The sequence below is a fragment of the Rattus norvegicus genome, chromosome 16 (genome assembly GCF_021556685.1).
Source record: "Rattus norvegicus strain SHRSP/BbbUtx chromosome 16, alternate assembly SHRSP_T2T, whole genome shotgun sequence".
NCBI classification, from domain to species: domain Eukaryota; kingdom Metazoa; phylum Chordata; class Mammalia; order Rodentia; family Muridae; genus Rattus; species Rattus norvegicus.
Genome location: NC_141549.1, coordinates 75,258,175 through 75,273,353, shown reverse-complemented (window position 1 = coordinate 75,273,353; position 15,179 = coordinate 75,258,175). Strand labels below are relative to the sequence as shown.

Below are 15,179 nucleotides of genomic sequence, written 5' to 3'. Positions count from 1 at the left end.
TTGATTTTGAGACAAGAGAAAGAATATGAAGGTGAATGGCTAGGGAGGTATTGAGGATCTGAGGGAGGGGGAAGAATATGAAAAAAATTAATTAAAAATTCTTAGAAGAAGTTAGTCAAGAAAGCCTGTAGAGGGCAGCACTTGCCAAACCAGGAATTTAAACAAAACAAACAAACCAAAAAAGCCAGTTTCTTTGTGGTGATGAATTGAGTCAAGACTACCATTTACATAGTAACAGAATTGGTAGCCGGGATACGATTCATTGTTATCTATGTTATAGTTAAGAAACCCGTCCCTTTCCAGCGAATGTTTTGCAGCCAAAGAGGAGCAAAAAGAAAGCAAAACTAGTGCAGTGAGCCTGGGGTTGCAGACTTCGCTTCTGTCCCTCAGAAGCCAGAAGCCGGAAGCCGGAAGCCGGAGCAGCTCCGATCTCTGTACTCACGTTGGCCTGCCTGCAGCCCATTAAGATGCACAACCAGCAAAAGAAGGAGGAACATGGCTCCCTTGGTGGTCCTGGAGCTTAGCTGAGGAGCATCTGGCCAGGCAGGTGGGGAGGGCGTTGTGGCCAGTAACGGAAGCTCCCGCAGCTGAACCTGCAGGGTTGTCGCTAAGGAAACCAGCACAGAAAGGGCTGGAGAAAGAGATGCATAGGTTCCGCTAACTGTAAAGAGGAAGGCGGCTGCCTACAGGTTTACTCTTCAGGTTAGGGAGAGCAGGTAAGGATTTTCCTTGTATCATTTATCATGTCTTTTAAAAATAATTTCCACATCGCCGAGGAAAAGATACATGAAAATGTTCAGGTTACTGATGGCAGCCACACGTCTTCCAGGATACTTGGGCAAACTGTCCCAACAACGGAGAACAACAACAACAACAACAACAACAATGTTGCTAACCTGGTTTGTTGTTTTCACAGCTGCATGCGGGACATCCCCTAAATACTCATTGGTCAAACACAGACCTTCAAAGCATTCTCTGCAGGATCATATTGTCACCCTCTAACTCTGCAACCCTGTATTGGTCTTTTAAAGGCGTAGGCATATATTCTGAAGTAATTACAAAAGACAAGAAAACAGAAAGCAATTATGGAGAGAGAAAGGGAGGAACCACAGAGAGGGCCATGGGAAGGGGGGCATAGCTGCTATGAGAGGTGGAAGCAAGAAATTTAACTGAGAAAGGAAGACGAAAGGAAAGATAAATAACACTAATAATATCTTTTAAAGGTACAGGAAACATTTTATAAGCTAACTTAAAAACATATAACATATAAGCATATTTACATTTTTTTCTTTCTTTAATGGAGTCATACCACACTGAGTGATAATGTTCTTTCCCCCCAAGAGATACAGAAAATCTACCAAAAATCCCAGTAGCAGGCAATGGAGACCTTCCTTTGCAGTTTTTTGTCAAGTGGGTGTGAGCTCTTGGTTGCCCCACAGGACTTGAAAGCAGGATCATATTGCTGAAAACACCACACTTTGAACACAAGGCTTTGTTGGATAAAAGTAGATCTGCCCTGGAAGCCTCCTCACTGAGGCTGGGCTCTCTCACAGAATCTGATGGTGCTCTGCAAACTCCCCAAAGAGAAGAGCAACCACATGGCAAGACACCCCCAAGCGAGAGTGTGGCACTTTTATCTCAGGATAATTGACAGCTGTCTAATAAGACTTAAGGCCCATTCAATAGGAAGGAATTCAAGTTCTATAAATTTGGTATAAACCTAGCCAAGTGCCCATGGCTGAAGAGACCATAGACTCTTAGAGTAGAAGAAACTGTACTGTAATCTTCCTAAACCAATATAATTTCTAAGTGCATCTAGACACTTACCTTGATAGCCACAGGTAAGTATAGCTCACATCCCTCATCAAAGAAGCTTCTTTTTGCAAAAGATGGAGACTGTGATAGGAATCTGCTGCCAAGCCCAGCTTGGCTATGCAAGGGACAGCATGACATGGTTTCCACCCCTGAAACAGAGTTATCAGAGGGTAGGCCTCTACCAGTGTCAATGTTTGCTGAGGGCATGAGGCTTGTTTGTATAATAATGTGCATATTTTCATGTTCCTCCTTCAGGGAATGCTACCCTTGTTAAGATGAATGACTCCATGATAAGCAAAGACAGCATGAGTCTGGAGGCAAGGGTGTGTCTGTGTCCTTAGCAAAATGGTAAATGCTGAGACCTTCAGGACAGCTCTTAAGGTTGTGGGAAAGAACTCTGAAAACATGAGTTCACAAATACGTAATTTCTCAACTATGCGAAAATGCAAGGAGGAGTTATATAAAGCAATATAAGTAATATTATTATACATATAAATATGATTTTATATATAATACAAATATAAGCATTATGAGTTATATGATGGGCTTCACAGACCTAAAAGAACAGAGGCAGCTGTACTATGAGACAGCGTCTCAGAAAGATACAAAGGCAGGCAGATTCCTGAGTTTAAGGTCAGCCAGGAACAGAGCTAGTTTGGGCCCAGGAGTGATGGAAATGGTAATCTCATGATGGGATCCCACCCAGCTTGCTTATTGTCTGTGCTTACAAAGGCAGGCTGATGGGATCCCACCCAGCTAGCTTATTGTCTGTGCTTACAAAGGCAGGCAGATCTCTGAATTCATTTGCAATGTTTAAAAAAAATGTGCTTGCTGTCTCTAAGAATCAAGGGGTTGGGGTCATAGGATGCTGACTCATGGGATAATCAAAAGGGAACCTGAATTGATGTGTAAATAAAAGAGTGGACTTTTGAGCTGCAAGAGATGAACCATACAGAGATTTTTTTTAGAATTGTAAGAGAGAGAGAGAGAGATGTCTGGAGAAAGCAATCAGGAAAGCTGTCTCAAGCAGAATATAGGGTATCAACTTGTAACCCAGAATTTGACTTCTAGTCATTTTCACCACTCTCAAATACCTCTTCCCTCAGGCCCCCTCTCCTAACCAAGGCTGGTCCTTGGCAATCCACAACTGGTCAGAATGCAGTGAATAAGTGGTTATGGGTGCTTAGACACAACTGATACATCTACAATACTCCTACAGTTTCCATGAGAAATAAGGCAGAGAATTTATAAGAGTTATAGAACCAGGACTCCTGCTTTAAGACATTGTCCTCTAGACATGACAGGTGAAGCTGAATCCATGAAATCTCAGCCATATGATTGCCTAAGTCTTACATAGTGACAGCAGTCAATATGCCAGTGTCAACAGAGGGAATTTTAATAAACCTGGCACCTGATTGAAGAATTACAGGCAATCAATGGCTGCTGGGAGCTGAAGAACCAGTTTTCCCCAGGAAGCATCAGGTTATCTAATCCCAAATTCAGTCTGAAGCACATGCACATGCAAACAACATTAAATGGATTTTATAGGTTGCATACACATGTGTGCTTAAAGGAATATTATTATTAAAGAGGTTATGAATTCAAGAGAGAGTAGGTGCACTAGAGGGGGCAGAAGGGGCACAAATGGTGTAAGTACAGAACTCATATGATAAATTCTCAAACACAAATTCAGTCATGTACTAGAAGCAACGTAGCAACTTCCTAGTGTCCACAGGCCCTAGCCCAAATCATAACTACAATAAAATCCAGCCACACCAAATTAACTATAATTCTGTTAGGAAAAGAGAAAAATGTGATAAGTTTGCTCTGAAATTCCTTTGCCATGATAGAAGAAGAAAAAATTAGAAATGGTAACAGAATAAACATCTCACTTTTAAAAGGGACCAAGCAACCAAGTCATAAAGTCATGCAGAGTAGAATGAGTAGGAAAAACACAGTCGCTTAATAGATTAGTGATTGGAGAGGCCATGCATAACAAACATGCCCAAAGGGAACAGTGATAAAATAGAAGGATTACACAAGTAAACTTAGGAGACAGAGATTAAATTAACCTTAAATTAGCAGAAAGAGGTGTGCTTTCTTACCTCCCAACATGCCTGTGCCTAAAAGGTGAGATGGCTTTCCTGGCATTCCTAATGGTTAGACATACATGACCTGTGTGGACCTAGTCAGATTCCTACATCAGTTCAAGTCTCTGATGTTTTCAACAGGACCGAAAAACTAATGTCCGATGTAGGTGCCCACAAAACCTCCAGTACATGCTGAACAGTGCTATTGCTGCACCTCGTACATGGCCACAGCCTCCGGAGCAGCCCTGGTGTCTCACCTTTTGAATGCTGACTCTTCGTTTGGTAGGGCTATTCAGAGAGACTCTGGAGTCTTTAAATGGTGGAGGTCTATCCAATAGAAGTCAATGACAAGGGGTCGGCCTTTGAAAGTTCTACTTGGCCCTTAATATTTCCTCTCTTTTCTCCTGCAGCGATTCTCTACCTACGGGTTGCAACCCCCTCGAGGTCACATGACCCTTTCACAGGGGCCGCATATCAGACACCCTGCATATCAGATATTTACATGATTCATAACAGTAGCAAAATTACAGTTATGAAGTAGAAACAAAATAACGTTATGGTTAGGGGCCACCACAACATGAGGAACTGTATTACAGGGTCACAGCATTAGGAAAGTTGAGAGTAAGGACGACTTTCCTTCCCTTCAAGTCCATAGGGACATGAGCAGCCTCTACACACACACATCCACCATAATAAGCAGCCACTCTTTCTGAGACTCCATGGACCTAAACATTTTGAAGCCATGGTCCAAGATATAACCCATTCTCCTTAGTTGTTTCTGTTGGGTATCACCATATCAGAATTGTACATATGACTAGTATAGGCTCTCTGCTATATCACAATCTGAAAACAAATGAGTGAAGGACTGAAGAATACGGATGTCAACAACAAAATGATATTGCCTTTGGATGGACCCCAGCCAAGAGGCTCCTATAGTATCATGTACGTTGAATGGCTAATGTGTGTTAATAGTAAGTGGTAGCTCAGAAATGTCTCCATATTTATATATCTGTACAATAAAGTGGAAACATCCCATGCTCACAGATGTGAGTATTTGCTAAAATGTCAGTAATACCAAACATGTCCACATCCCACTAAGTTTTTCTGGTTGTTTTGTATAGAGAAAACTACACAACTGAGGTGTGTGTTTTTTTTTTAAATGAGATATTTTATCTTCCTGGGTAAAGGTTACCTCACTCAGAATGATTGTTTCCAGCTCCATCTATTTGCCTGAGATTTTCATGATTTTCTTAATAGCTGAATAATATTCCACTGGGTAGATACACCACATTATCATTGTCCCTTCATTAATTGATGGCCATCTAGGTTGTTTCTGTCTCCTGGGTATTATGAGTAGAGCAGCAAGCATTTCTGCAGTAGGATATGGGTCTAGCTGGATCACATGGTAGATTTATGTTTTAATTCCATACTAATCTGTATGGCTGACCAGTTTGCACTCCCATCAGCAACGAATACTTATCTCCCTTTCCCCACCTTGGTTGGTTGGTTGGTTGGTTTTGTTTTTGTCCTTTTCTTTTTTTTATCTTAGCCATTCTGACTGGTATAAGACAGAATCTCAAAGTAGTTTTGAGTTTTCCTGATGGCTGAGGACGTTGAACATTTTCTTAAACTGTATTTCATCTTTTGAAAAGTGTTTGACTCCATTATTGACTTGATTTTCTAACCAGGTTGTTCATTTTTTTTGTGGTGTTTCTATCAATAATAAATTAAGAAATAAAAATATTGCAGCCTCCTCTTGGATTGGTTTGAGGAAGAGTGCACCTACATTTGAATTCTCTTCCCCCTGTGCCTCCCATCTGTCCCTAAAAAGGGGAACACTTACCAAACACCCCAAGGCTGTAGTGGACTTATTAGATGCAGCCTTGTTTCTCCAGAAGTTTACAGCTACTGCTGATGGTCATCTATGGCTATCTCAAAACCTATACTGGTGGAATTTTAAAACCCCTCTACTAAATGCCACCTGGAAAGGGAAAACTCCAACTAGGTTAAAGAATGTCTGTAGGGAGAGCAAGATCAGAGGCTTTTAATCTAGATAGCGTAGGATTCAAAGTCTGTCAGATGACTAGTCTCATAGCTGTCACCTGCCCCATTGTTGCACACAGAGACAGAAAGTGTCTAGGGAAAGACTGCTCAGTAGATTTTACACACTCACTGGAGAGACTTAAAACCCATTTGGTACTGGCATGGGTGGATACTTTACTGGATGATAGGAGCACAGAAGACGACAAACATCCTTTGTAATGGGATTCCAATTCCCTGAAGAAGTCCGATGTTGTTAGCTTTGGTGTGACTAAAGAGTCGTCCATAAACATTGGTATGGTCTCTTTTGGAGGCTTTCCCTTCAAGATTATCCAGCTGGTATACAATATCTAGTCAGATTCTAACAAATTCCTAGGTTAGGAAGGGAGCCCCTAAAGGGAGAGAGGTGGGGCCACCCCCATTCTGTCCTGGAGATCTGATCCTGGGCAAAGTACTCAAGGAGATTCCCTTAAGAGCCTCAATGAGTAGGTTCCTATCCTGCCTTCTGTGTACCACTATGGTCATCATGACAGCTGGCATGGACTCATAGCTAAAATGGAATAGTACCACTCTGGATTTGTGGAAAAGAGAATCTTTGGGGGTGTGGGGAGGATACTCTCTCATCTTGACCTTGGCTTCAGTAAAGGGACTTCTTTCAATCCTTCCCTAGTAGATCCCTAGATTAGAAATAAAAGCTGTCAAATATAAAAACTACCTGCTCCTGGCCGGGAATTGTCAATTGGTTGTGAGCACTCTCAAATGAGAATACCCACATGTAGGGTTAATGAACCTGATGAGATCTATACCATCTATTTTAACAGATGGATATTCTGCACCAACCCAGGGGCTAGTCGTGACCTGGTGTGCCCATTGACCTCCCAAAGTCAGTCTTACTTAGCAGGCTGGATTGTGCAAGACCTGGAAGTCCTGAAAGGCTCCTCAGATTAATCATACCTTAGGAACTGAACGACTCTGTGAGCCTCTGTGGCACAGGTAGGGCTATGCTTACCTCGGAGTAATATTCACTATTCATCTTCCAGTGGGATATTTCCAGGTCATGGGTCCACTGCTTTTAGTTGGGCCAGTTTCTCAACTTCCTATGGTGGCTATCTTAGGTCTGGCCCAGAGAGCCAGCAAACCAAGGGTCTCCCTCAGTTACAACCACTTCTTGTGGGACTTGCTAGGCTCAATTGGTATGGGCCTAGGAATTGTAGGACAACTAAGATATGCCACGTCAGAAGAGAGACACTCATTTAAAAAGGCCCCCTTTCCTGGTATAAAACATAAAGCTGTCTACTGTTTCAGGAAGAGGAAAAAGGCTGCAATGCTATAAGGAAACAAAACAAAACAACACAAATCTAGTGTTAGAGAAATTGGAAAGGAGTACAGAATGGATTTTCCAGGGATACGGCTCCATCACAACTTAACCCACCATGATTCAAAAAGCATCTTAAGTCAAATGGGATCAGGGCTGTCCATGCCATGGGCCAAGCTAGTGGATGTGGAAGCAAAGTCTGACCATATATATAGTCTCCCTCCTCTCTGGATAATAGCCTTTGGCCAGAGGCCAGCTCCAGAGCTCTGTATCTCTTGAAGGTGCGGGGAGTGGGGTGGGAGCAAGACTTGGTCTTGGGAGAGATTAGGGTTGCTCTATTAATTTGTAAGTTGCTCTGCTTCCCTTCTGCTTCCTCCTCCTAATCCTGGTCTCTCCTTCTGCTCTAATGTAATGTAATTGTCCCTAGTTTTTTATATCTTTTCTAGGAGAACAAATCACATGGTCTTTCCAACCATCCTTTAAAAAAAACTTCACTAAATTTCAAACATAAAATCAAATCATAAACTGGGGATTTAGCTCAGTGGTAGAGCGCTTACCTAGGAAGCGCAAGGCCCTGGGTTCGGTCCCCAGCTCCGGAAAAAAAAAATCAAATCATAAACTGAATAAGAAATCTAGAACAGAGCTGTTTACGTGTGCTTCTATTAAGTAATTACCTAGCTAGACATGTATTTTCTGTCTCTAGATACACAGGTTCATTGAAAGTTAAAAACCACAATTCTTGTGACTAAATTAGCATTGAAGTTTTGTATAGATAAATCCAGTCAATATTTTATCTTCTGTCTTTGTGACTACAATAAATCATTAGTTCCCTTTTATGACCTTTGGTTACTTGTTTTAAAAACTCTAGGAATGCGTTCTAAGTTGTAAATGCCTGCTTTCTATCTCAGAAACAATTAACTCAAGATACTTGAAGACTGGCAGAGTTCTAATTATAGTTCTTGTATTAAAGAGGGTTTTAATAGCAGTCCTATTATAAAGGACTTAGTAATTACTAGTATAATTTTAGAAATTCTTATACAATCATCATTAAGAATTAAGAAATCGTGTTTGTCTATATAGTACCACTACAAGACAGCACATCTTCATGGATCTGCAGAAATCTGCCCAGGGATTTTATAAGGACAGGAAAGACATCAGCTATAGGACTCATTTCCCAGGATTTGTCCTTTGGGCCTTGCCTCTCAAAGGCTCTTTCATCATTGTTTCACTGTGAAACATCTCGAGAAGGTCACCTGCTTGCTTTTAGCCTCTCCTAAATGGTTCATGGCAGCCCATCATAACTATAACATGGCATATTGTATTCTAACACTCATGTTCCCTGACTGAAATTTTAAGTTTTCAGTCACCAAACACAGATTTAGGTACAGTTGTCCAGAATACCCATGCCTGTGGGAAATCACTGGACAGCTTCACAAAACCCAATGGGATTACGTCTGTCTCCTAGACTATGGGAATGGGACCAATAAGAATGGGACCCTGATTTTATCCAGACTTGGCCCCAATCAGTATCTTTGGTATATGGGAAGTGGTATTTGCTGTTAGGAGAGAACTAGCATTTACTATTGTAGATCCATCATGTGAAATTTCTAAGCATTTGCCCTTATGTTTGTGAGTGCCCTGGGTAGTTAATTCTGGTCCAATCTTCCTCCCTGAGTAAGACATGTTGATCATGGTGCAGAAGTATTCCCTCTGTTAATTGTCTCTAGTGTTTCCCATGAGGTGGTAGTAGAGCAGACACAGTGGCTGACCTCTGAACTTGGATGACAGATGGACAGCTTCTTGAGCCCTGGAGTGCACACCCTTCACCATCATGTGTCCCTTGCAGTGGACAAAGGCAGCAAGAAAATGCTTCAGTGAGGTTCATGACAAAGCCTGAGGAGAGTTTTGAATAGTTTTCTTGATTGTTCTACTCAAAGGAGGGCAGAACTGCATCAACTGGTGTGTGTGTGTGTGTGTGTGTGTATGTGTGTGTGTGAATGTGTGAATGTGTGTGTGTGAATGTGTGAATGTATGTGAATGTGTGTGAATGTGTGAATGAGTATGTGTGTGTGTGTGTGTGTGTATGTGTGTGTGTGTGTGTGTGTGTGTGAATGTGTGTGTGTTTAAATCATGTTCTTACTAGGGGTTATAATTGTTCTAATGATTTCACTCTTCATAGGCTACAAAAATTACCTGGTCTGCATTATACATGTAATGGCCCTCTGGCACCCTAGGTCTGTACAACCAACTGAATTCTAAAATGTCCCTTCCTCTTGACTGGCCCGAGAGAACTTCCTGCTCTTGGGGGCTCACCTGTCTCTTTCTGGTTGACTATTTAAAATACCCCTTTTTTCAGTGCTGATCCCTGACAGGGATGAATAAAGGAAGGTGCGACAACTGATTCAGATACAGACACCAGCAGCCAAACAGTAGGTGGAAATAAGGGACTATTACAGAAGAATACAAGGAAGGATTGGGGAACCCAAAGGGGACAGGAACTCCACAGGAAGACCAACAGAGTCACCTAATCTGGAACCTTGGGGCTCTCAGAGTCTGAACCACCAACCAAAGAACACACATGGGTGGGACCTAGGCCTCCCACACATATGTAGCAGATGTGCAGTTTGGTCTTCATGTGGATCCCAAAAAACTGGAACGGGGTCTATCCCAAAGCTGTTGCCTGTATGTGGGATATGTTCTTCTAGCTGGGCTGCCTTGTCTGGCCTCAGTGGAAGAGGAAGCACCTAGTGTTGCAAAGACTTGAGTGCCATGATTGGGGAGGGGGGATATATAGGAGGGCCCTCAACAGCTAAGAGGAGGATGGAGGGTTGTAGAAGGGGGTGTCTGGAAGGGGGTGATGAGCGGGATGTAAAGTGAATAAGTTAAAAAAAAGAAATACAGAAAGAAGAAAGGCTCCTCCTTGCTTTTGTAACCCCACCCCGATTGCAATTCTTACCAAACAGCCAGGGGAGAGGTGAGCCTAACCTTGGGCTCAGAAGGAACATTCAGAAGTTCCTGATGGTACAGAGCCTCCAGGAGTCTAAAGTGTTGTACAGAGATGAACTGTATGTGCCATGGCAGAAGTTCAATCACAGGAGAACCAAAGCAGTGGTGAGAAGCTCTGACACTTATGAAAACTTTATTTAAAATGAAAAGGTTCCATAAACGAAACTCCATTCTTTGCCATAGCAATCATCTTCTTGCTACTTGTCCAGAACCAACTTGGCCCCTCCCACAATCACACACTGTGCCTTAAGTATGAATCAGCTGGAGTTTCTTCTCTTTGCAAACTCGCTCTACATGCTACCCCACAGTCCCAAGCACACTGGAGAGGGACATTCCAATGGGTACATGAAGTGACCCTGAGACTAGAGGCCAAGTCCCTCTACGGCCTGGACCACAGCTCACACACACACACACACACACACACACACACACACACACAGTGGACATTCATGGTGGATCTCCCCATCTCATTTACCATGATCTAGACACGCCCAGAAATGCATCTCTTCAAGAGACTCTAGATCTCACATAGGGCAGATGTCACATAGGGCAGTCTACAGCTTTTGCTACTCACAGGTGTGAAGCCTCTGGGTACCCACCATTCTTGTCATTGTCCCTACGTTCCTGGAAAGTGGATGGTCTGAAAAGGCAGTTTCTGAAGCTTGCCTTCCTGTGGCAATACCTGAGGCTGCAAGTCTGGGCCGTGCTGAGAAGCCGGTGTCTGTATCAGTTACTTTTCTCGTTGTTTTGACAGAATACCTGACAAATGTGATTTATTAAAGGGATTTGATTTGGCTCACGGTCAGAGGGTTATGGTCTATCATAGTAAAGAAAGCATGGTATTGAACCTATAGTCAGGAAGGAGAGAAGTGAATCTTAACACTCATCCTGTTTCTTCCCATCTATTCAAGGCCGGCGATAGATACAATACAGGGCACAAACCCAGGATGGTTCTGATTGATTTGGGTATTTGACCCAGGAAATCAGGCTGCAAAGTGTGTGTGTGTGTGTGTGTGTGTGTGTGTGTGTGTGTGTGTGTTTGAGTGGGGAATGGTGTAACAGGGAGAACTCAGAGAGTCATTGAAGAAGACCCACAGTTGACACCACTGACTTCCTCCACCCACACACCAAGGTACCCCAACCAACTACAATAGCCCATGGGCTGAATGCCAAGGCAGAGGAAATCACACACACACACACACACACACACACACACACACACACACACACACACACCAGATCAGCAAGCCTGCAAATTGGTCCACTTTCAGTTTATTAGCTCCTTCAGCTGTGACCAAGGGAAGACCGTGGACTCTTCATTTCTCAGTGAGCCCCTGGGTGCCATCCTCTTCCTCCTGAAGGGGTAGCAGTTAACTGCGGAAGAGAACAAAACACAGGTCAGGGCGGCAGCTTCAAACACAGCCCCACTCAAAGTACAGGAGGGGCTGCTAAGAGCAAGCGGGACGCTCGCTCCTGTGCCAGCGACCGGCGCAGTTTCCGAAACTAACCTTAGGACTTTGCCTGCTCGTTACCTTGTTTAGGCCACAAGTAATTGACTCGTACTCATTTCCTGGCATTTTTTATTTTGAATCCGAAATACTTATAACAGAAAAACATTCACACATTCCATGTTTTTCAGAGATATTTATAATATGTTAATGTGTCTACTTCTGAATTTTAAATTTTTCATTTTTCCATACCTTCCTGCCTTTCTTGTTATAAACCATGCTCTAAACCTTCATTTATTCCGTTGAAACTGGTTCTCAGGTAGTCCTGGATGACCTCGAACTCACTGAGTAGCTGAGGATGACTGTGAACCTCTGGTCCTCCCAGCTTCCACCTCACAAGTGTTGAGATTACAGACATTTGGCGCCATGAGCAGCCAGATGGCTTTTGTGTTTTATTTTTACTATTAAAATATAATCACACAGTTCCCCTCCAGTCTCTTTCCTTTCTTCCACTCCAACCATGCCAAGCCCCCTTGTGTCCTTCTCCAATCCCTGGCCTCCTCTTCTTGAATTGTTGTTGCTACACATATGTGAGTAAGTGTATAAGCGTAACCTGCTAAGTCCATTCAGGGTTGTGTGCACGCACATATATTAGGTAACCTTATGCTTAAGAGAAGGTTGGGACTATGTATCTAACTTTTTGGAGACGGGGGGGGGGTGGGGTGGGGGGGAGAGACTGACTGAGACTTAGACTAAACTGACTTCTAACTCCTGATTTCCCCCATTTCCTCTTCCCAAATGCACGAGTTAACAGTGGTTCTCAACCTGTGGGTCCCCGACCCTATGGGAACTCAAACAGCCTTTTCACAAAGGTCAAGTATCAGATACCTTGCATGCCAGATATTTACATTATGATTTATAACAGTAGCAAAATCGCAGTTATAAAGTAGCAATGGCAGTAGTTTTCTAGTCGGGGGTCACCAGAGCATGTAAGGCGTGCAGCCTCGGGAGGGTTGAGAACTGCTGCGTTGCAGGCGTACACGCTCACCCCTGGGAACTTTCTGACCCTTAAAACCCCAGGGACTATAGCACGGCCTCCGGTGCCTTACAGACAAAATGATCTATCCTAATTTGGTGTCATAAACCAATATATGTGTCCTTGGATCTTACTAGGCTCAGTTCCTCACCTCCATTGTAAGGACAAGAGCAAGTCCCAGGATACTCAGAGTATTTCTAAGCTGAATGAGATGTAAATTATTTATATATTCAGCAGCAGCAGCAACCGTAGGTTTGCATATTCATTAGGAATGGCAACATAGAGACCTCACCGCCTGATCAGGTGGGCACTCCTGAGGCTGCAGAGCGGAGGAGACCACCAACACTGCCCACCCCTGCCCACATCCCTGGCCCAAGAGGCAACTGTATAAGGCCTCTGGGTTCCCGTAGGGGAGGGCCCAGGAGCGGCAGGACCCCTGCCAGAGACACCGCCGGAACCTGAAGGAAACAGACCGGATAAACAGTTCTCTGCACCCAAATCCCATGGGAGGGAGAGCGAAACCTTCAGAGAGGCAGACACGCCTGGGAAACCAGAAGAGACTGCACTCTGTGCACATCCAGACGCCAGAGGAAAACACCAAACGTCATCTGGAACCCTGGTGCACGGAGGCTCCCAGAAAGAGCGGCGCAGATCTTCCCAGTTGCTGCCGCCGCGGAGAGGACTTAGGCAGTACCCCACGAGCAAACTTGAGCCTTGGAACCACAGGTAGGACCAACTTTTCCCCTGCAAGAAACCTGCCTGGTGAACTCAAGACACAGGCCCACAGGAACAGCTGAAGACCTGTAGAGAGGAAAAACTACACGCCCGAAAGCAGAACACTCTGTCCCCATAACTGACTGAAAGAAAACAGGAAAACAGGTCTACAGCACTCCTGACACACAGGCTTATAGGACAGTCTAGCCACGGTCAGAAATAGCAGAACAAAGTAACACTAGAGATAATCTGATGGCGAGAGGCAAGCGCAGGAACCCAAGCAACAGAAACCAAGACTACATGGCATCATCGGAGCCCAATTCTCCCACCAAAGCAAACACGGAATATCCAAACACACCAGAAAAGCAAGATCTAGTTTCAAAATCATATTTGATCATGATGCTGGAGGACTTCAAGAAAGACATAAAGAACTCCCTTAGAGAACAAGTAGAAGCCTACAGAGAGGAATCGAAAAAATCCCTGAAAGAACTCCAGGAAAACACAAACAGTTGAAGGAAATAAAAATGGAAATAGAAGCAATCAAGAAAGAACACATGGAAACAACCCTGGACATAGAAAATCAAAAGAAAAGACAAGGAGCTGTAGATACAAGCTTCACCAACAGAATACAAGAGATGGAAGAGAGAATCTCGGGAGCAGAAGATTCCATAGAAATCATTGACTCAACTGTCAAAGATAATGTAAAGCGGAAAAAGCTACTGGTCCAAAACATACAGGAAATCCAGGACTCAATGAGAAGATCAAACCTAAGGATAATAGGTATAGAAGAGAGTGAAGACTCCCAGCTCAAAGGACCAGTAAATATCTTCAACAAAATCATAGAAGAAAACTTCCCTAACCTAAAAAAAGAGATACCCATAGGCATACAAGAAGCCTACAGAACTCCAAATAGATTGGACCAGAAAAGAAACACCTCCCGTCACATAATTGTCAAAACACCAAACGCACAAAATAGAGAAAGAATATTAAAAGCAGTAAGGGAAAAAGGTCAAGTAACATATAAAGGCAGACCTATCAGAATCACACCAGACTTCTCGCCAGAAACTATGAAGGCCAGAAGATCCTGGACAGATGTCATACAGACCCTAAGAGAACACAAATGCCAGCCCAGGTTACTGTATCCTGCAAAACTCTCAATTAACATAGATGGAGAAACCAAGATATTCCATGACAAAACCAAATTTACACAATATCTTTCTACAAGTCCAGCACTACAAAGGATAATAAAGGGTAAAGCCCAACATAAGGAGGCAAGCTATACCCTAGAAGAAGCAAGAAACTAATCGTCTTGGCAACAAAACAAAGAGAATGAAAGCACACAAACGTAACCTCACATCCAAATATGAATATAACAGGAAGCAATAATCACTATTCCTTAATATCTCTCAACATCAATGGCCTCAACTCCCCAATAAAAAGACATAGATTAACAAACTGGATACGCAATGAGGACCCTGCATTCTGCTGCCTACAGGAAACACACCTCAGAGACAAAGACAGACACTACCTCAGAGTGAAAGGCTGGAAAACAACTTTCCAAGCAAATGGTCAGAAGAAGCAAGCTGGAGTAGCCATTCTAATATCAAATAAAATCAATTTTCAATTAAAAGTCATCAAAAAAGATAAGGAAGGACACTTCATATTCATCAAAGGAAAAATCCACCAAGATGAACTCTCAATCCTCATCTTCGATT

General features: G+C 43.2%; 3 protein-coding genes across 11 annotated transcripts in view; all 3 read right to left on the bottom strand.

The window, feature by feature from the left end:
- Nucleotides 1-976, bottom strand: part of Adam5 (ADAM metallopeptidase domain 5) — a 76,023-nt gene extending 75,047 nt beyond the window's left edge. For 4 of the 9 annotated variants that reach the window (NM_001436614.1, NM_020303.2, NM_001436612.1 and 1 more), the window contains exon 1: nt 443-562. In NM_001436614.1, the coding sequence (NP_001423543.1) occupies nt 443-497 (55 nt within the window). In that variant the 5' untranslated portion in view covers nt 498-562. Of the gene's footprint in view, nt 1-176; nt 410-442; nt 632-786 lie in introns of those variants that run through there. The other 5 variants (NM_001436617.1, NM_001436613.1, XM_087588983.1 and 2 more) reach the window with 5 other exon arrangements.
- The window catches only part of Erich1 (glutamate-rich 1), a gene marked incomplete at its 5' end in the record, with an annotated part of 52,793,804 nt that overhangs the window by 8,391,010 nt on the left and 44,387,615 nt on the right, over nt 1-15,179 (bottom strand).
- The window catches only part of Adam32 (ADAM metallopeptidase domain 32), a 109,831-nt gene continuing 106,174 nt past the window's right edge, over nt 11,523-15,179 (bottom strand). For both annotated transcript variants that reach the window (XM_087588716.1, NM_001170582.1), the window contains 1 exon segment: nt 11,523-11,640. In XM_087588716.1, the coding sequence (XP_087444842.1) occupies nt 11,637-11,640 (4 nt within the window). In that variant the 3' untranslated portion in view covers nt 11,523-11,636.